General features: G+C 37.7%; 3 protein-coding genes across 3 annotated transcripts in view; 2 read left to right on the forward strand and 1 right to left on the reverse strand.

Annotated features, from left to right (window-relative positions):
* Positions 1 to 14,135, reverse strand: part of NMBR (neuromedin B receptor) — a 69,368-nt gene extending 55,233 nt beyond the window's left edge. Inside the window, exon 1 of the mRNA XM_084776101.1 lies at positions 14,032 to 14,135. The gene's annotated coding sequence lies outside the window, so the exon portion shown is untranslated. The remainder of the gene's footprint in view (positions 1 to 14,031) is intronic.
* GJE1 (gap junction protein epsilon 1) lies at positions 5,408 to 7,493 on the forward strand. The gene is made up of 3 exons (XM_084777832.1): positions 5,408 to 5,649; positions 6,329 to 6,511; positions 7,000 to 7,493. The coding sequence occupies exons 1-3, from the start codon at positions 5,611 to 5,613 to the stop codon at positions 7,393 to 7,395; spliced, it is 618 nt and encodes a 205-aa protein (XP_084633958.1). The 5' UTR covers positions 5,408 to 5,610; the 3' UTR covers positions 7,396 to 7,493.
* A 36-nt stretch (positions 14,136 to 14,171) lies between the features above and the next one.
* The window catches only part of VTA1 (vesicle trafficking 1), a 53,360-nt gene continuing 44,875 nt past the window's right edge, over positions 14,172 to 22,656 (forward strand). The window contains exon 1 of the mRNA XM_084776102.1: positions 14,172 to 14,330. Coding sequence (XP_084632228.1) covers positions 14,219 to 14,330 — 112 coding nt within the window. The 5' untranslated portion in view covers positions 14,172 to 14,218. The remainder of the gene's footprint in view (positions 14,331 to 22,656) is intronic.

Raw genomic sequence — 22,656 nt, forward strand, 5'->3', positions numbered from 1 at the left:
CACACACACACACAGAGAGAGAGAGAGAGAGAGAGAGAGAGAGAGAGAGAGAGAGAGAGAGATTTTCTAGTATTTTGTGAACATTAGGTTGGCCAACATTTTGGTTATAGTGGATAATGCCACAGTGAACATGGGCACGCAGAGAATCATGCAAGGTATTAAGCTCACTTGTAGGAATATACACCTGGGATTGCATACCATTACAGCAATTCTGTTTTTACAGTTTCGAAGGACATTCATACCCTTTTCTGTAAGGGCTGTGTGAGTTTGCATGCCATCAGCCATGAGTAGGAGCTCCATTTCTCCACACATTTGCTGACATCATAACCGTTCTGAGAGGTGTGAGGTGATATCTACCCTGGTTTCAGTGTGCAGTTCCCACTTGATCATGGGGGGATGCAGGCCACCCTTGCACATGTCTTTTGGCCATTTGTTTTCTCTTTTGTTTGTTTGTTGTTTCTTTTTTGTTTTGGGTTTTGAGTTTTTGAGACCAGGTTTCACTGTGTAGCCTTAGCTGTCCTGGACTCACTTTGTAGATGAGGCTGGCTTTGAACTCACAGAGATCTGCCTACTTCTGCCTTTGAGTGCTGAAATTACAAGTGTGCACTACCACCGCACCCAGCTTGTGTCCTCTTTTGATACACACCCTTTGTCGGTCCTTTAATCTGAGTATTAGTGTTAATTGGTTATCAATCATTGATTGAGTTATACTTTCTCTATTAACCCGTTTTGGAGATACATCATCTGAGTGCACTTTCCATATCGCAGGTTGTATTTTAGTTGTGCTGATCGACTTTGTTGTAGAGATTTTACTTCAGTGTGCTACCACTTTCTGGTTTTGCTCTAGTTGCCAGTGTTCAGTGTTTCCTCCAAAAATTCTGGGTCAAAACAGTGTCAAGAGGCTTTTCTTCTGCTATCTTCTAGCAATTTCAGTTTCACTGAAAGGCTTAAAATCTTCAAGCCATTGTAACTTTGTGTTTGTGTGTGAGAGCAGGTTTTTATCTTCTTCCTTCCATGGGAGGCATCCAGGTTTCTTACTCATAGCAGCGACTACTGGTTCTACATTGCATTTGCTTGGCATCAGTGCTGAAGACTGACACGTGTAAACCCACTTCCAGATTCTCCACTCTGTTCCCCTGTTTCTCTTTTCTTAGTCTGTTTTTAATGTTAATTTATACTACTGGTTTGATAATTAATGCTTTGAATACATTTAAAAACCATGACCTAGCACTCGGGAGGCAGAGGCAGGTAGATCACTGTGAGTTCGAGGCCAGCCTGGTCTACAAAGTGAGTCCAGGACAGCCAAGGCTACACAGAGAAAACCCTGTCTCGAAAAACCAAAATAAAATAAAATAATAAAATAAAATAAAAATAAAAACCATGACCTAGAATGCTTCTATCTGTGTTTTTCTTGCCACATACTATAATGGTATTTAGTAGACTTGGTCTCACAGGTCCATATTTGTTTTGTTTTTTAATCTGACTGAGATTACACAGAATCTGCACACGAATTTGGGTAACGTGGGTATCTAAGTGCTATTAATTATTCTAGTACCTAAATATGAGTTACCTTCATTTATCTACATCTTTTTCAATTCCTTCATTGGTATTTCAGAATTTTCTTTTTTACACAATTTTTTTCTGTGAAAATAGCTTATTTTCTCACATAATTATATTGATTAAGGTTCTATTCCTTCTACACCTGCCAGTTCCTCTCAACCTTTCCTCCCATCTTGATACCTCCACCTTCTGTCTCTCAAAAGAAAACCCAAAGGCTTCTAAGGGACAATAATAAAATATAACAGGAAAAAACAAAAACTAATACATTGAAAGTGGAAAACACAGACAGAAAAGAGCTGGCATGTTGAGATGAAGGCTCTGTGCAGGCACCAGCTTGACTTTTCCATGTTCAACGAGTTGTGTAGGTGCTGACTTCAGCTATGGGACATTATCAGTTTCTAGAGAGCAACCTATCGCCCTGGCAACAGCCTGGCTTGTTTGGGAGTTCCCATGGAACAACTGAATTAGATGTATGAACTTCATTTCGTGACAAGAGATAGCCATATGTCTCCCCCATAATTGGCGATTTCATTTTGATCACCTTAAAACATGTTTATATTCTATAAAGTTTCTACTGTATTAGGTTTCCATTCTATTTCTCACATGACCCTTAATTTTACCTGTCTTTCCCTGTATTCCCTCCCTAAGCCTCCTCATTGGGCCCACTTGCTCTTCCTATCCAGTCTTAACAGCCAACATCCACATATAAGTAACTACATGCTGTATTTGTCTTCCTGGGCTTGGGTTACCCAGCTCAGAATGATTTTTTTTTCTACCTATAGTTTTTCATACTATTTGTTTGTCCTGTTCACATTGATGCATTATTTATTAGAAGCCTTCATTTGTTGCAGCTCTTCCCTGTGAATGTGTTTTGGCCTTGCTTTGCCTCTTGTTGGTGAGATCAGTCTCTGGACGTGGAAAGAGAGCAAGCACTGTAAGGCCTTCAGCCACTGTGCCTCTCCGTGTTCTCCTTAGACTGCAGAGGTGAGAACAAGGAGGCGCATGGTATTCTCTCCAGCATCTTAGTATTCTAAGTATTCACTCTGCATCGCCTGGTCTAGAAAGCCAAATGTGGCTTTGCAAGTAAAATTTGGAGCCAGGACTTGCTGCATTAGATTTCTTTATCACTCTTATTCATCCTGGCCAGTAAAAAGTTCTAATATAAGAAAGGGATTTAGGGTAGAATTCAAGTTGGTGATATGATTATGTCCTTGCATATGATTTCTCAAGCACTTAAAGTATGACTAATAACCGTGTGAGTTAGACAAAAGATTTCTAAAACGTTCAAAAGCATGGTCTCACAGAAAGCTTATTCTCCAGACAGTAGCTGATGCATGTAAGGACAGAAAATTAAGTATTTAAGATGTTATGTGACTTATTAAAAAAAAAACTAAGGGTATGGCTGGCACTGGTGGCACATGACTTTAATCGTACCACTTGGGAGGCAGAGGCAGATGGATCTCTGTGAGTTTGGAGTTGGGGACAGCTTGGTCTACAGTGCAAGTTCCAGGACAGCCAAGGCTACATGAAGAAAGGCTGTCTCAAAAAAAGAAAAAAAGAAAAAAAGAAAAGAAAAGAAAAGAAAAGAAAAAGAAAAAGAAAAAATAGCTAAGTGTATTAAATCCAATACACAGAAGCAGAGGGAAAGTAATTAAGAACGTAAGAACAGAAACTGGAGTGATGGCTTAGCAGTTTAGAGAACTTGCCACTCTTGTAGAGGACCTTGGTTCCCTACCCAACACCCACATGACAGCTCACAGCAGTCTACCGCCATTTCTGACCTCTGCAGGCACCACACATGCATGTGGTACGCATACATATATGTAGACAAAACATTCATACACACAAAATAAGCAAATAATTTTTTTTAGATTGTAGTAGCTAAACAATTGCTAGTATGGGTTAAGGAGCTAGATCTTGGTCAAATTTTAAGGCTTCTCTCTCGCTGGTTTTCTTCTGGCTGGTAGCAGTTAAGGAAACATTTCGGCTTCTAACACAACCACTGTTTTCCTAATAAAACAGGGAAGATGTTTTCAGCCAAGAACGGAGTGCAGAGTTATAGGCCATGGAAGAGCTACAAACTATAGCTAGCTGTGGACCTGGGAACCATTTCTGCTAAAGCAATAAAGTCTTCAACTGGCAGTATTTTCCCTGTGAAATTCAAAATCACTGTACAGCAGTGATGGCTGTATTCTCCTCTCTTTCAAATGGAGTGGAAGTGCCGATAGATCTCAGGTCTGTCTCACAGTTTTATGTGGATGTTGAATAGAGGAAGATAATATTTCCCTTTGTATCTCCAGGCTCGAGACAAGAAGAGTCAGAGCTAAGCCATATCCAGGCATAATAGCTTAAGCCTGCTATTAGACAGGATGTTTAGCATCCTGGCATAATGGTGAAAACAGTGAGAGAGATGTTCATATTTGTGGTAGAATATTTATAATAGAATATGACCTTGAGCACAATTTTTTCTTACCATCTCTCACATGATTTCAGATGAAACAGTAGAAGTTGTCTCTCACATCTGAGCTATAATACCTTGTTTTACTTAATGTATCATTAGCAAACATGCACTCATCAGGTGCCTGGGTACGGTTAAACCTGTGTTTTTAGGAACCTGCATGTAAAGAAACCCAGGTGATCACCCAATAAACAACCCTAGCTAATGTCTGTCATATGTATGGGGTCCCTCTCCCAAGAAGCGCTCTTACCGGTTGAATTTAACATGCCTCTGGAAGGTGAGAATGAATATATAACATTTACTGACCAGGACTTTCTCCTTATGAGCAAGGAGCCCGCAACAAGATGATTTATATGTGTATGACACTGTATATATTTAACTAAACATTATCATTTATTACTGTACATAGATAGAATTCAGTACAGGATTCCTTTCACAAAAATAACTGTAAGAGCTTTTGTACTTCTCTTTCTAGGGAGGAATTAAAGTACACTCATATTTTGAACCTGAAGAAATAACAGTATAAGCTTTTTTTTCAATCAAAGGAACCATTAAGTTGCTAATTTTGGTTGTTCCTATTAAAAGAGCACTTATTCAACAATATAACTGCCTTTGCCATTAGTTACAATTATATATAATACTGTCACTTCTACACTGTTGCAAAAAAACCCAAAACAGTCTGGAGTTAATCTCCAGGATATCACAAGAGAAAGAAAGGGAGGAAAGGAAATAGATACCATCCATCATTGGCCCTGTGCTAGTGTTGGTCTACAGAAAATAACACCAACTGGTTTAAATACAAGTAGTTATTTATCTTTCAGGTCCAGTATGGACACCCATAACAATGTCGAATGGGTGACATATCTACTCAAGGACAAAAAGAAAAGATAGATTGTTACAATTTATGCTAGACCCTGGCCCTAGTCCTATGCTGATATTGTCCCACACATGTATCCTTAGAACAGAGACCTAATTGAATCTTTCTCTACATCTGTTGCAAGTACTCAGCAAAGATAAATATAACAACACACTGATAATAGTCAGTGTCGGTTAATTATCATAATAAGCCCATGTTTACAACTTCTTAGACTTCTTAGAAATTAACAATAGGTTGTGGAAGGCCAACAGGCAACGCCAGAAATACCTCCTTGTACTTCAGCACATAGCAAATGACACTCCAGAGTACCCAGTGTGCCAATTTACACCTAAGCAATTCTCAAGAGATTGCAGGGCCCCTGCGTCCTCAGGGCATCTGCCTGCTGGCCTGCTTTGCTGGCACTCCTGACTGACTGGCTGGCTCTGCTGATCTTGCAAGCCAAGGGATTAGTAGATAGACCACGTGCCCTCCGCTTTTGTTTCTTTGTTTTTTGTTTTGTTTTGAGATGGAGATCGTAAAAGTTGACTAGGGCCCCAGAGATCTGTGAGGGGAAAAAAGAAAGGAAAAGGATGGGGTAGGGGAGAAATTTGCAGAGATAAGTGGTTTCAGTTGTACAAGTCAAGAGAGCATGTGAAAGTTTGGTTCTCATGGAAGCAAACTGAGAACATAGTTCAACAACAGCCCACGGGGATGCCAGGATAACAACTCTTGAAAGATGTCTCTAAATTACATCAAAAACTTCTATGAAGGATGTGTAAGTAGCAAGCAAGAAAATCAATTGCATGACTTTTTGTCTGTGTGTTTTAACCTCATTGACATGCGTGTTGATAAGGACATTTACAAAAGAAAATAACCTAAATAACAACAATATGCAGTAAAATATTTTGAACTTAAAATGTTAGATAGATTAACTCTGAACGTACTTTCATTCATTGATGCATTAAATTAGCTCACACTCTTAATATTAAATATGAAAAAAGTTTTGCCAAAAGTAAATAATTAATGTTCTGCAATTATGATGATATTTGCCCTAAGTTATATGCTGTATGCGTCATCTAATCTTCCAAAAGAAACAATCAGACATTCTAAGATATTTATGGTTTCATTTCAAAGAGATTACAAGAGAAAGAAATGTTCATTTCATTGGAAGCTGTTTACAGTGTTTCTAAGCTTACCCGTTTGGTTGGCAGTAGATCCCTATTTGACCTCTGTAGTTTATGAAAAGTAAAGTGCAACAATTTCATAATGTAGGGTTTATCCTGCATTTGGTCACCTCAAAGAGTCTAGCTTGCTTAAAACTTCTCAAATCTTAACATTTTTTAAATTATCTTTTTTTTTTAAATGTGATCATAAAAGCATCCTCCAAAGTGTCCCTTTTAAATGTTTGTTTCCAACCAATTCTCACCCCCATCCCCCGCCTCCAAAAATGATAGGTTAAACCTCCAACGGTGATCGGCCAGTTCCACACCCTCTTCTTCGGCTCAGTGAGGATGTTCTTCCTTGGAGTCCTGGGTTTTGCGGTTTATGGGAATGAAGCTCTGCACTTCAGCTGTGACCCAGACAAACGAGAGATAAATCTGTTCTGTTACAATCAGTTCAGACCAATAACTCCCCAAGTAAGTTTTCCAGTGTGTGCAAAAACACTGACTCCCCAATATGCAGTTTTTTTCTACTATTGTTTTGAGAATTGTATTACTTTTTACTTGGCTGAATGCTAAAGAAAGTTGTGACTTGAGGTCCTCAGAAAATTCTTCCAAATACAATTTTCTATTATCTGTTAATATTATATATATGTATATATATATCATAAAGGCATTAAGCGAGTATTAAAATCAAGTACCTCATCATTATCTTTAGCAGATAAGCAGAATAGTAAAATATGATCATGTTCCCCAACTGCCATATGTTTAAAGTTCTAAAATATCAATAATTAAATGGTATATGCCAATACTACTGTTTGTTAATTATATTTTTATTTGTATAAGGTATTCATGAAACTTTTTAAATTTTTAAATTGGTCCTTGCAGAATCCATGAATTATCCATGTGTTCTTGGTTACAGGTTTCTTATTTAATTGAACTAAAATAGTTCTGGTATACTTTAGGTGTTCTGGGCATTGCAACTAGTGATTGTCCTGCTTCCTGGAGCTATTTTCCACCTTTATGCTGCATGTAAAAGCATCAATCAAGAATGCATTCTTCAAAAGCCCGTGTACACTGTGATTTACATCCTCTCGGTCTTGCTAAGAATCAGCCTGGAAGTTTTAGCATTTTGGCTTCAGATTGACCTCTTTGGCTTCCACGTGAAGCCTACATACTTGTGCGATGCTGAACCACTTGGTAAAAAAATGAATATTCTAAAATGCATGGTTCCAGAACACTTTGAAAAGACTATTTTTCTCATTGCGATGTACACATTTACTGTAATCACAATAGTATTATGTGTTGCTGAGATTTTTGAGATCATATTTAAAAGATCATGTTTCCTCTTTAAACGATGACAGGGTTGATTACCTTTTGTCATACCATAGACCCTACCAATCGTTTATATTCAGTTTCCCCAAGTATTTTAATTACATATGTTCTTTAAGCTTTTGTGTGTCAGCAATTTATGTATACTAGAAAATAGGATACCAAGTTCTAAACTAGGTATTTTTGGACAAATATTTTCTCCTATTTTCATTTTATCAATTATTCTATGACAATGTGCACTTAAGACTAATGATAACTCATTTTTAAGACTGTAATTCTATAGGCTTCTCTCATATACAACATTTTAAGTGATCACAATTTTTGGACAGAGAAACATCCTACCTCTGTTACAGGTTGAAAATTGATGTTCACAGATGTTATTTTATGTGCCCTGAGTCACACAACCAAACCAGATTCCAGGTCTTCCATATCCCCTGAACTGTGTATCTTCAACTTTAAGGACATAATTTTCTTTGCATTTGTGTAAAGTATAACTTTAAACACAAAATATAAATTAATTAAGAATCATAATATGGTTTGATTGCTAACTCAAAGAAAATGAACAATTGCATTTTAAAATACTAAATCCATATTGTTTTCCTGAAAGTTCAATATTAGATGATTATGGAGATAGTAACCAAATAAATTAGAGTTGCTATGAACAACAGTGTGCATGGCTTCCTTGTTTTTTGTTGTGCCCATACATACCCTGTAACAATTGACTTCCATATTTAAAATTATTGAAATGGAAAATTTTGTTTTTATTAAGCTATAATTCCTCAATAGTTTTTAGATCACTTCATAGGCAATTTTACAGAAAATCATTGCACTTTCTTTTTATTTACCTACAATACCAACAATCATCCTCAGTTTATGTCATTTAAACATATTTCTGCCCTACTGCTTTATGCTGGTACGTTCATAGGGAAACCACATATAGCTGGTCAAATACTGAAATTTTGGAATTCTAGAGCATTGTTTAGCCTATGCTTGATATTAAAAATTCTCTATTAGGATTTTAAATAATTGATTTTGCACCATAAAAGCACAAGAAAACCAGCTTTGTTTCTCTCAACAAATAGCTATGGAGGACATATTATTTAATATGGAAATTTGACCATTGTTAGGTCAAATTAAAAAACAACAACAAACAAACAAACAAAAAATCTGCTACTCAAAGGAGAGCACATTCTGTTGGATGATTACGTGATATATCAAGAAAGTAGTGGCCTGTTGTAATGGAAATAAACTGTAAATAAAATAAGATGTTTAGCAAATATCTAAATGTTTAAAAACACACTGTTATTTTTTATAATAATCCATGGAATAGGGGAGAATTGACATCAGAAATTAAAAAACACTGTGAACAAAATGATAATGAAAGCAGAATTTACTGAAATTTGTTGAAAGAATCAACAATGTTTGTTAGCCTATAGAAATTCTATATTATGTCAGTAAATTTATACATTTATTTATTGTCTCCCTTCAAGAAATTGGCAAACAAGTAGGAAAAACATTAAATGGGATGGGAATAAAACTAAGCACACAAAATATAAAAATATGAAAATGAATGTTAAAAGAAAATGCATTAAATAAAGCTTAGTAAAACTAGTAAGATTTTGGTTACGCAGTTTATGATGATAAAGAAAAAAATTCAATTTTATACTAAATAAAAAGTGATAGGATATTAAAATGATCATAAAGATACTTGAACAATGTAACACTAAGTTTGATGGAATGAAGAAATTCTTTGATGCCATATTACAAAGACAGAGGAAACTGATAAAACACATAGAAAATTAATATTCTTAAATGTATTATATAAATTAAAATTCATATCCTCTTCATAATGAAAATTCTAGCTCCAGATGAACTCTCTGGTTGAATTCACCAAATGTTGGAGAAGACCTAACATTACAAAATCTTTTAGGAAAAGAGAAAAAGGAGGCATCTAGCTTCTTGGGCAAGATTGTGTCAGAACGAGTAGAAAATATTTCCCCTTTCATTTAATCAGAGCAGCATAATTTTGGTATTGAAAATTCTTAGCAAAAGATATATTAGCAAATGTAATCCAGCTATGTATATACAACTAAAACATGTCCAGGTTGGGTTTACCCAGGAGATGACAAAAATTTTTTTAACATTTAAAAGACAATTGATGTAATTAAACTTTATTAAAAAAAAAAAGGAAGAAACCACATAATCATCTTAACAAATGCAAATAAAAGTATTTGATTAACATTAACAGTTATTGCTGATGAAAAAACAAAGCAAAAAAAAAAAGGAATCTTAGGAAATATCCCATTATATTGAAAGAATGAACAGTTTTCCTTATGACTTGGACAAAGAGAAAGATTTCTATTCTTACTTAATGTTTTGGCTTATTTTGAAATGTAGCTCATTAAGACAAAACAGAAAAAAATAGTATATATGCTGAATGATTTCTTCAGTGTATTCAATAAAACCAAAATAAAAGATATGCTGATTAGAAAAGAAGGAATATCATCTCCACTCATATGGAAGTACATCGAAGATTCTAAAACATTTTTAAAATCCCTACACCAATGGTAAAATACATCAAGAAAACACTGCTTTTCCACAACAAAATCTTTACCTTCATAAAAGTATTATCTTTTATAATAGACTAAAAATCCCTAAACACATAAAAAAAATTCACCTGCTAGACAGGTACAATAAAAATAATGTGGCAGTCCTCAAAGAAATTAAATGACAAAAATAAAGATATTCTTAAATCTATTAAATAAATTAAAAGTCATGGCAATAGCTGTGTTGGTAGCCTTAATCATTAAGATCTGCTGGTACCTCAAGTGGATCTATAAAGTCAATATAATCCCACCCAGTTTTTGTAAATATCTGCAAATGGTTCCTAAAATTTATATGGAAATACTAAAGAAAGCTCATGATAGGATAAGTTTCATAAAAGGAAAAAAATCATTATTTTAATACAGTAAGCTAAAAAACATACAAGCACGCAAACAACAACAAATATCTTTACTAACAGGAAAAAGATTAAAAAAAAAAAAAAAAGAATGACCCAACTAAAACCAGAAAAACAACAAACAAGAACAAGAACGTAGGATTTAGCAAATCCTCAAATGAAACACAAAAGGCCTCAGCTCAATATTTAAATGATGAGACTAGTTGGCTGGATTAAAGAATAAATTCCACCCTTGGCAAAGATCCCTCACTGGTTAAGAATAGGTACTGCTCTTCCTGAGTTTTGAGTTTCCTCCCAAGCAAGCCTGTCAGGCAGTTTACATCTGTAGATATCTATTAAGTACAACTATCATTGTATCAAACAGACAGACTCACATAGACTTTAAAAGAAATCTTTAAAAAAGAATGCTATCTGTTCTGTCTAAGAAAGATATCTCCGGCAAAGTAACCTAGAAACTGAGACTCGCAGACTATTAGCATAACTATTAAGTAAATAGAAACAATTCACACTGCATAGCTATTGTGATGTCGAAAAGACTTCAAACCAAAAGTAATAAAGAAGACCACTTCACACTAGTAAAGAGACCAATTAGTCAATGTGATATAACAATTGTAAATGTATCAATGCGTTCGCTTGATATTTCTGCTGCTAATTTCATAAAGTAGGCATTAATGTGCATTTAAAGGTCAGACATATGCTAATACAATCAATACCTCAGATATCAATACCCTATTTTTATCCTCAGAAAATCCATTCAAACTAAAAATCATCAAAAAAAAGTTCAGAGTTAAACAAGATCACTGACCAGTTGGACTGAATAGATATCTACAAATATTCTACCCAATATATAAAAAATATCCATTCCTCTGCTCCTCTTACAGAATTTTTTCCATCATAGAACATATTATAGGCTATAAGCAAGTCTAAATAAATACAAGAGTATTGAAATAATTCTTTGAATCTTGGGAGGCAATGGAATAAAACTAGAAACAATAAAAAAGAGAAGAAAAACCAAATATTTAAGGACTGAATAATAGACTCAGGGGATAGTGGAAGAAATTTTAAAATTACTGGAATCAAATGAAAATCATAGCACAACTTGTCAGGAACCCTGGGATACAGATAAGACAGTTGTTAGTGAAAAGTGTGAAACTATACATTAGTGGGAAGTACAAGACTGTAAGTGCCAGGTTTAAGAAAAAGTCAAGGAGATCACTAATAAATAACCCAGAAGTATCCTTCAAACATTTTAAGGAAAAAAGAACAAGTCAAACCCCAAAGAAGTAGACATTGAGGACCAGCGAAGGGCAGGGAGGAAACTAATGAAGCAGAGACTACGAGGGTACCATCATATCAACCGAACACAACCAGGTTCTGTGAAAAGATATGCAAGATAGAGAAGCTCCTAGTCAAACTAATCAAAAGAAAGACAGAAAGCAGAATTAGAAATAAAAAAAAATTTTTAAAGGTTATTATAGCAAATTGCAATGAAACTCACAGAATCATTAGAGAATAGTTCAAAAACTTATATTAAAATAAAACAACGGGAAAATCTAAGGGAAATAATTTCCTAGGCATATATAACTTACCAAAATAAACAACTTCAAAGGGTTCAGAACAAGGTATGAAAATGAAGCAATATTTTTTCAAAAGTTTGTCCACAAAGCAAAAATAGATAGATAGGTAGATAGATGGATAGATGGATGGATGGATAGATAGATAGATAGATAGATAGACAGACAGACAGACAGACAGACAGACAGATAAAGACTAGTCATATTCACTGTTGGATCCACTCCCCCTCCACCACAGGGTTTCTCTTTGTAGCCCTGGCTGTCCTGCCTGGCGTTCTCTCTGTGGACTAGTTACCTCAGAACTCAGAGATCTGCCTGCTTCTGCCTCCAGAATGCTGGGAGTAAAGGTGTGTGCCGCCATGCCTGGCACACCATTGAGTTCTAATGAACTCTACAGAACAGAGTATAGCAATATTCTCAAACTATTCCGTGTATAGAAAGGGAAACAACAGTACCAAACCCATTTTGTGACACCAGTATATCACTCGGGAATTAAACTAGAAAAGGCAAAAGAACAACTATAGACCAATATTGGGAAAGGACGTAGATAACATTTTTCTCAGAAAAATAATTTTAAACAGAATCCAAGAACACATTAGGAAGATTATAAACAACGGCCAAGATTCAATCCCATGTATGCGAGGTTTGTTCAGCACCTGTAAATCAATAAAACTAATTTACCATATAAATATATTTAAGGACAGAAATCACATGATAATCTCAATAGATGCAGAAAAGGCCTTTGACAAAGCCCAACATTGCTTTAATACATACATACGTGGCACTATATCATTTGTATATGATTCGTATGTGTGTATGTAAATTCCATAAAAACCTCATAAGACCCATTATACTTTGTACATTGACTTTAAATTCATTAAACTACATAAAAATAAATAAAAGTGTAGAAAGCATGCAAGGACAAAGTATCTAGAGGAGAAATATAAGGACATTGTGGGGTGTGATCACGGAATCTTTTAGTTCTTAGCAGCACGGGGGGGGGGGGGGAGGAATTCAGTGAACAACGGTTTTAAGACAAAGCCTCAAAACTGAGTGCTGAGGGGGGAGGGGAGGAAAGCATGAGCAGATGAAAGTCCTCAGAGATGAAACTACAGAACGTGGTGGGGGCACAAGAAACGCTGACATGACGAAAAGGCGAGGCATGCTGTAAAATGACACGAGCCAGAAGTTTTGTATGAATCTCCGGACTCCATCGTGACATGTTTAAAGATAGAATAACACTTTCCTAATGTCCTTAATCAGCGCGCATAGTATTAGCTCACTAAAATATATAGTAGCCATATCAGAGAAAGTATTCAATGTTCATTAACCTGCATGTGTTTATCATTCAAGTTTGAAAAGGGCTAGTTATCTAGTTCAATACGCGAACATGCAAAGTTTTAATTTAATCTTTAAACACAGCACTTCTCTTTGCAAGGATTTAAAGCTTCTAAACTAAAAGCAGCGGTTGTTTCCAGTTCCAACTCCCTTTACATACATGTTTCAAGCATCTCTCTGCAGTTTCTAGAAAGTTAGAAAGGCTGCAAGGTGTACCTTTTTGTGTGAATGTTTATAAAATTTTATTTTTGCAGTCATTTGCTCTATTAAATTAATGGCATGCCCGCCACCCCGACCCGGAAAGCGCTGTGGGCCTGTCTACAAACACATGGCTTTAATCTCTGCTAACCGGGAAGCTGTAGGTAATGGATTTCAAGTCCAAATCTTGTTTTGGCAACTTAGTGAGACCCAGTCTCATTAAAAAATAAAAGTAATAAATAAACAAAAATTTAAAAATAAAAAAAGGAAGAGAGGAAGGAAGGAAAGAAGGAAGGAAGGAAGAAAGGAAGGAAAATTCAAAGTAGAGAAGGTAGCCTAATGGTATATAGTGCTTGCCTAGAATGTTCCCATCAAAATACACACACACACACACACACACACACACACACACACACACACACACACAGGAAGCACGAGGGAAAAAGATGAGGAGGGTGAGTTCCCTTTCTCTCAGCCAATGTGCTTTACTTTCTTATTTTTCCCTTTCTTCCCTTTGCTTTACTGAGTTCCATGGTTGGTCGGGGGGGGGGGGGGGGCGGGGGGAGATTAAATAAAAACCACTCTCTTCTTCTTACCAGCAGAGAGCGCTGGTGCCGCGTGCACCGTAACAGACGCTCGTCCTCCGCGTTTCGCCCGCCTTGAGCCAGGCAGCTAAGTTGGTCTCTTCCAGCCACCCGTCCCGGATAAGCCTCAGCGCACTCAAAGGCGGAAGCGGAAGTGTCTGGGGCCGGCTTGTAGGAAGTGGCGCTTCCGGGAGTGGAGATGGCCGCGCTGGCCTCGCTGCCGCCGCTGCCCGCGCAGTTTAAGAGCATACAGCATCATTTGAGAACGGCTCAGGAGCATGACAAGCGGGACCCCGTGGTGGCCTACTACTGTGAGTCCCTCCGAGTCGCCGCCCTCCCACAGGGTTGCTCCCGGAGCCCACGCGCCGCCCTCGGTTCTCGAGGCCCGCCCCGCCCCCTGGCTTTAGACCTGAGCCTTGACCTCTGGCCCTGCCCTGGGAAACCCCAAGCACCTTGCTGTCCCCGGCCTCTCCTGCCTTACACCACCCGCTCCTGAGCACTCTGCACACGCCTCCCAGCTTTTTTTTGTGTTTACGCGAAAGCTGCCTATCTTCTGGGAATAATAAGCTCGACAGACGAGCCTTTGAGATAGGGTGAAACTCAAGTGGGTTTCCCAGAGATGGGAAGGAAGGTAGACTAATAGAGAAAATAGAGCAAAAATTGCACGTTAATTATGACAACATTCAAGTACGTTCCAAAACTCATAAAGGATTCAGTGGAGTGTCTACTACTAATATTTTGAGTTTGACTGTACTTGAGTTGATTTACCATACTCCTCTTTCCCCCCACCATAAGAATTTTCCGCCGTCGTTTAGTGATACTGAAAGTTGAGAAATAGTCCCGGTTTGAGATGTATATATTCGGTCACTGAAGGGCAACAAATCTTTGTCCTGACTTTTTAGAGTTGGTAAAGTGGGTAGGGACTAGTAGTTTTATGTTAACTCTAGTTTGAGTTTTATACTCACGTCTTTGTCGCAAGAAGTGGCTGTGCTACTGTGAATACAGAGCTCCTCCGTCTAGAGCAATTTAATATGATGTGTCCTCTGTTGTGGACATTATTAGCAAAAATCTGGACCAAGTCATCCTTCCCTTCCACATACACCTAATTTCTCAAATGTGCCTGGATACCCTCCCCCTAGCAGCTAAACTCCTCTTGATTTAGATGGATTGGCACCTCTTCTGCAAGCCCCCAGGTGAAGAATGTACTTTATTTTTATAAAAATCTTAAAGACTGGTTCCACCATGCTTGTTCTTTTAAGTTCCTCAAACAAGGCCTAGTAACCATTCGTGTAGTAGGTAATTTTTGAGCCTTTTTTCCCCTCTTGCCAAGCATTGCTAAGTACTGTACACAGTTCCTATGTTCATTTGTAGGACTAATGAAAGGAGGGTGCTTGGACAGTTCTTGTGAATTATATAAAGTAAGTCAGGAAAGGGAATGGAAGTCCCACAGTAGTGTAAAGGGGATTTTATTTTCCTGTGTTCAGAGAACACTGAGTTGGCAGTTGAAGCCAGGTCTTTGGGCACTTTGGGGGAAAGAATGTACCTTTCCAAGGAATAAAAGGTTAGAGGTCCAGAGGCAAGTTTAAAAGAGGAGGAGCTAGGACAGGAGTGCAGAGCCAGACAGACTTGTACAGGACAGAGAAGCAAAGTCTCCTACTGTGACATGGGGCCCTTTGTTCCCCTCAAACCTCATCCTTATTCATACTGTTACCTATTACCGTGCACCTTTGTGACTGCACAGGATCCTATCCTTCCTGTGTCATTGAGCTCATTTGTCCCTTTGTTCTAAGCTTGTCCCCTTGTTCCCTTTGTTTAAAACAGAAGAAGAAGAAAAAGAAAAAGAAAAAAAAAAAAACATCCTAAATGTTTCCCATGACAGGCCCCTATAATTCTTAAGTTGAGTCTCATAGGTAAGCTGGAAATGGGAGTCCACTGGTGAGGACCTTTTAGTCCACTGCCATCTGATTTTTATGCTTGTTTCTATTTAGTGGAATCCCTCTTGCTAGAGTCACAAATAGGCATTTCCATGACAAAGTCCATTAGTCTGTAATGACATTTTTGTTATGAGACCTGTATGTAAGCTGTGCATAGTGGTCATACAGAGTTTAAGGAATGACAGGAAGGCACTAATGAACTCACATTTGCTGTTACTAACGTTTTTAATTTTTGATAATATGGTGGCTGTGGATGCTGTCTCTTTGAAGTAATATTTGCAATTCTTTGGGTCTTAATGAGGTTCAACATCTTTTCATATGTTAATTAAACATGTGGTTTTCTTTCGAGCTGCCTTTTTGTCGCTTTTGCCTGTGCTTCTATTGAAATGTCTTTTCCTAATAATATATACCAATCCTTTGTTGCATGTGTTGCAGCTCTTTTCTCCCAGTTCACAGCCTGGTTTTTCTTCAGGAAGTCCTTTATCCAAAATACTTAATATAAATTGTCTGTCAGTTTCTAGGAAATGCTCTAGTTTTTCAGTCCTTGATTTCTTTTGTGTACTCACGTGGGATTTGGTTTCTTAATACTGTAAATGGATATCTTATCAATTATAGAAAGTTACGTTATTGATTTTCCTTTGTTAGTGTCAAGTTTCTGTTACATATATGTTATCATTTTTCCCTTTACTTTTCTTCCTTTAATTCTCTCATATATTTCATTTGTCATATATTGTGTGAATCCTTTAGGCCTTTTCTTAAATTTTCACATATTTGTTGCTTAACACATCTATTGAGTTAACTTCAGCTTATATGTGTTTGTTTTCAAATCTGCCTGACCATTTCTCATTACTGAGTTTATCTTTAAAGCTCTTGAGTTTAGATATATCCCCCCCCCATACCCTGTATGCTCTAAAATCCAAAAGGCTTTTAATGCAAACATGATGACAAAAGTAGAAAATTTCCCAGAGAACCATTGTTTCATGCTTCAGACCGTGGAAATATATAAATTTACTTCCCATGCCAGAGAGATGGGTGCTGGAGAGATCGCTCAGTGGGTGAAGTGCTTACTAGGCAGATGTGAGAGCTGAGTTCAGGCCTCTAGCACCTGCAGAGGAGAGAGAGTGTGATTCTGTGGAGGTGAGATGAGTAGGACCAGGAGCCTACTACCATCCCACCAGACAGTGGGGATGAGCTCCAGGCTCAACGAGAGGCCTTGTCTCGGAAAACAAAGTGGAAAGCCACAGAGGAAAGCACCCAGCATTGATCACAGCCTCCATACATGCCTACACACACACACACACACACACACACACACACACACACACACACACACAAATATCTGCTGTCTCTGTGTCTAAAACAAACCTCCATGTCTTCACATAGATCTAATCCCTTGTACAGATACCACTGTAGTTAGGAGTATGTGTGTTATACTTATTTCTCGGTAATAATGGGATTTCCAAAAAATGAGTGAGTGATTCCTGGACTTAATAGGAATCTTCCAACGTTTTGTATTTTTTGTTACCTTAATATTCTTAACACTTCCAGGTTGCCTGCTCTTTTAATATTTTTAAATCAAAAGTTAATGCTGAATGTGTCCTTGCATGGCCTATTTAATATAGTCATAGCAAAATAGTGTAATCCCCAGAAATGAAAACTCTGTCCATTCCAAGAAAGAATTCAATAAGTTCATCTTGTGTTGTGGTATGTTGTGGTGTCTTTTTCAGACACAGTCTTCATAGCTCTGGTTTTCCTCCAATTCAGTAAGATTCACTTACTTCTTCCTCTTGAATGCTGAGATTTCAGATGTGTTACACCGTGGCCAGCAATTTTATTTCTTATGAAAGTGGTTTTTTGAGGAGGGGGTCGCTGGAGAGATGGTTCAGCAGTTAAGAACACTGGCTGCTCTTCCAAAGGACCAGGGTTCAATTCCCAGCACCCACATGGCAGCTCACAACTTTCTGTAACTGCAAGATCTGACACCCTGACACAGATATACATGCAGGCAAAACACCATTAAACATAAAATAAAAATTAAAAAAAGAAAGAATTTTTCTTTTGAGATCACTTTTGATCCATGTGCAAGTGTAAGAAATAATACAGAAAATGCCTGTTGTCCTCACAAATGTCATATGTCTTAGCCAGATGCAACACATCAATAGATGTGTTGAAATTGGTGCAGCTCACCGGATTTCTGATTTCCAAGTTCTACACATGCTTATTTATGTGTACACACACTTAGTTCTAAGCAGTTTCACCTGTGTAGGTTCCTATTTGTATCAACACAGTCAATACACAGTAGCCTAAGAATCCATTGAGGGAGCTATGGGCTGTAAGGCACTTGGCAGTAGGATGTCTGAACAAGATTTGTCTTTGGACTATGCTTATAATATTGTGCTAGCATGAAAGATAAATAGACATCTGCCCAAGTATTGAACAGATGTTTGGGCAGACATGCTGCTTCAGGGTTCCAGTGTGGATTCTTATCCTACAAGGAATCCCAGGAGCTTACAGGCCCTACCCACGTCTACCATGAAGTCCTTCAGCTGTGACAGACTGTGAAGATGGGCACTGATGGAGGTCCTGGAAATCCTTGAGAGCCATCCATGCACAGAGTCTCAGGTCTTCTTGCCACTGCACAGAAACTAGCAAAGCCATGTCTTGGGAGTGTGTGATCCTCTAGACCATTCTCAAAGTCCCATGTTTTTTTTTTTTTTAATCATTTCATTGGGTGTTAGCTTTGTGCTCTCAGGGCTCCTAGCTTGGGACTGGTTCACTAGCACATCAACAGCATCTTGGGTTTTCTCATTAAAATATCTAGGCCTCAGGTTGGACCAGGCGTTGGTTGGACATTCCCCATGAGATAGCGTGAACCCCTGACACTGTTAATGAAACTCTGCTATGCTCACAGATAGGCGCCTACATCCAAAGACCACCCAGAAGCAGATCCAAACAGATGCTGAGACCCACAGCCAAACACTGGGTGAAGCACGGGGAGTCTTGTGGAAAAGTTGAGGTGTTGGGGTAATAAGAGGACCTGAGTGGGGCAGGCACTCCACCAGAAGAACAACAGAGCCAACTAACCAGGGCCAGAGGGGCTTGTGGAGACCAAATCACCAAACAGGACTAAACTATTCTTAGACTGGACCTACGCCTCTACACAGGTGTAGCAGATGGGCAGCTCATGTGGGTCCCCTAGTAAGGGCAGCTGAAGCTGTCTTTTGACATGGCCTCTGTTGCCTGCTTTTTTATCACTCCCGCCTGGGGTTGCTGTCTCATCAGGCTACAGGGGACTAGGACTCCCTCAGTCCTGATGCGACTTGATGAACTGGGGGAGGGTCTCCCTTTTTCTGAAGAATAGGGTAGGGCAGAGGGAGGAAGAAGGAGGGAGGGAGGGTGAGACTGGAGGAGTGTATAGAAAGGGTTATGATTGGGATGTGAAGCTAATTAATTAATTAATTAACAAAAATATATCAAGGTCTGTCCTGGGCTAGGCTCCTGTCTAAGTATCTAAGCTGCCAGGTAGCCTGCCTGAAGCTTGCTTTTAAGGTGTAGTGCTTATCATAGCTGCCTGATGACAAGCTCAGACATCATAGTATTTCAAGTCATAAAAAATGGTTTCTAGGTTACAGAAAATGGCTTATATGTTCCTTACATCCATTATAGTGCTCTTTACCACATCTACCTTACACATGTTTATACAGTTATATACACATGTATATACAGTTAAATACACATGTATAAAATGGACACACAGTCTTTTATATGTCTATGACAGCTTAGCAACTTAACTGTTGAAGGATATTCAGGCTGCTTCATGTTCATTTTATGAATAAAACTAACATGTCACAGAGGACTTTTTAATGACACCATTAATGTTCATTTTTCTGATATAAAAAGACTGAACTTCTAGTTCCTTCATCATTTTAAACCCCCATACAAGCAGTATGAATGACTGGAGGTGCCGGGAGTCTGAACTTAAATCTCTGCACCTGCCCAAGAACCTTACCATCGAGCCATCTCCCCAGACCCAATTTTACAGATGGGAAATCCCTGAGAATAGACAAAAAATGCAAACTAAGGAAAGACAGTGTTAATTATTAACATTAAGCTTAATCAGTGTCCCACCTAGTTTTAATAAGAACTTGACACAAGCTGGAGTCATCTAAGAGGAGGGAACTTCAGTTGAGAAAGTGCCTATGTAAGATTTTGCTGTAGGTAAGCCTGTGGGACATTTTCTTGCTTAGGGAATGATGTGAGAAGGCCTAGCCATTGTGGGTGCCACCATCCCTGGGCAGGTGGTTCTGATTCTATTAGGAAGCAGGCTAAGCAAGCCAGTAAGGTGCACTCTTCCGTGGTCTCTGCATCAGCCCCTGCTGCCAGGTTCTCTTCTCCACATTGCCTTGCTCATGATGTTTTATCACAGCAAAAGTAACCCTAACTAAGACAGTAATAAGTGTAAGTTAAAATGAATACCATTTTTAAATATAAAAAGTGAGCTTAGTACAGGTAAGTGTTCTAAAGTCTTCACTGACATAGTTAGGTGAGTTGGCACAAAGTTTTAGAAGGCACTTTGAGAAAATATAAATATAATTAAGTGGTTCCAGTTCAGGGAAATATGTTTAGAAATAATTACAAATACTGTAAGAGCTTTAAGCAGAAATCCATGACATATATATGATGCATATTGTTTTTCTTTAATAAAACCAGAAAATATCTGAGTCCCTACAAATAACTGACACTGTGTGAAATATTTTGGACACTGCCAAATGTGCTCCTTTAGGTAATGCTAAATGTAGGAAGATCTTTCCATTCTCAGGTTTGCTGAGCATCATGGTATATACCTGTAATCCTAGTACCCAGGCCATAGAGGCAAGAGGATCAAGAGTTCAAAGCCAGCCTGGGCTACATGAAAACCTGTCTATTGCTATCAAAATACCTCCTTTTAGAGCACTTGCCTACCATGTGTGGGACCCAAGTACTACATAAGTTTTGCTATAAATTAAAGTGTAAAGTTCCAAAACACAAATTGTTTGTGTATGTTTGTTTATGTGAAATATATGAACAGTGTAAATAAGTACTATGAAAATAGTGTCTTCCCTGGTAGGAAATCATAATTATTCAAAAATTACAATCTGTATTTTATAAGATGAAAAGTTATATGACAATGTAGGACAAATAATCTTATATATTCACAAGTAATAGAGTTTTTGTATGTGTGTGGTATTTTTTCCTTTTGATTGTGTTTTCCCCTTTCTGTGAGTTGACATATTTATATTTCATATTGTAAAAATAAATAAATAAATAAAGCCACTGAAAACTATAACCCAAACTATTAAAAGGCGTAGGTAGGTAGTGGGGAGCTTCAAATGCTAACCAGAAAAAAATTGCAGTGTCTTCAGTGGCATGGTGTCTAGTGATTGGATTTTGTGTTTTGTAGTTCTAATGAAACTGATTTCCCTTCCCTTCCTGGAGCATAACTGACTTTCCCTTGTCTCCATGGCCTGTAGCCTCTGCTCTGCATCTACAACTCTTCCACTACACACTCCATTTGTATCCTTAACATCCCTGCCTGAATGTCACTGTTGTTCCTGGTAGCCCTTTTCTTGGGCCCCTAGTTTTAGTCCTCATTGTGTTTTCTATGGCTTTCTTCTGGCTGCCTGTTTATTTGCTTGTCTTCTCTTGTAGATTGTGAAGGTAGGGAGGCTTGCTTTTCTTTATTCATTTACTGTGCCTGCTAGTGCTCAGCTACCAGAGATAGTTTCAGAGTAAAAAAGTCCAAAATTTACTGAATTGAACTGAATATTAAGGTAACAGTGGTCCTTATAGAGCTCTGACCACATAGATGTCGCAGAAAGTTGGCAGACAGCTAAAGCTTAGATAACTCTTGGCATTTGTAACAATCTTTCTTTAGGGGCGTTTGATCTTGCTGCTAGTTGGTAGAACCAACATCTGAATGACAGGTGGAAAGGAGAAATGTTGAATAAAAGAGTTGTCATTGAAAGTAATTAGCAAAAGATAATGACATAATCAGGGAGAAACTTAGGTTGAAAGAGAAAATGAAGGGTAAGAGTTCTGCTCCTAACACTGTGTCTCTAAGCTCCTCTTCCCTTCTCTTTAATAAAGGCAGAAAATATTTGACTTTCCTCTAGCGCAACTGTATGATAACAATTTTGACACTGCCAGATTTGGTACTCTAGGCTAAATCCAAAAAGTTCTCTTCAAGTTCACTGTATAAAGGGTCCAGTTTGACTTAAACATTCCTCTAGGGGGTGGCATTGTAAAACCATAGACCTTCAGTGACCATGAAAACACATTCTGAGACTCTGTTTGTTTATGTGATCACAGAAAGATTAAGTAGTTCCTCAGGAAGTTGTGAATACATGTAACTGTTTCAGTCAGATATAATATAGCACATTAAAGCAGAAATGTTTAACTTAAATAACAAAAAAAATGTTAGTTTTTCTTTGCTATTGATAACATATATGGAAATTAGCATTGCCTCTTATTAATTTGTTCTTAATCACACAGAAGAAAATTAGAATTTTAAGTTAGATAATCCTAAGTCAATAGGAAGAATCTTGTTATCTTTGTGGTTTCAGAACTTAAATGGTAAATTGGGATCATAGCCTTTTGTAATTTTTTTATTGTAGCCAACTCAAGATACTGTACTGTGACCATTGTCTTACAGTACAGTAAATAT

This window comes from Acomys minous (assembly GCF_964271855.1).
Source record: "Acomys minous genome assembly, chromosome: 3".
NCBI classification, from domain to species: Eukaryota; Metazoa; Chordata; class Mammalia; order Rodentia; family Muridae; genus Acomys; species Acomys minous.

Coding starts and splice junctions, on each gene's coding strand:
- GJE1 (XM_084777832.1), top strand. CDS start 5,611: ATGTCTCTAAATTACATCAAAAACTTCTATGAAGGATGT. Junction 5,650..6,328: donor AAAACTTCTATGAAGGATGT/GTAAGTAGCAAG, acceptor CAAAAATGATAG/GTTAAACCTCCAACGGTGAT. Junction 6,512..6,999: donor TCAGACCAATAACTCCCCAA/GTAAGTTTTCCA, acceptor GGTATACTTTAG/GTGTTCTGGGCATTGCAACT.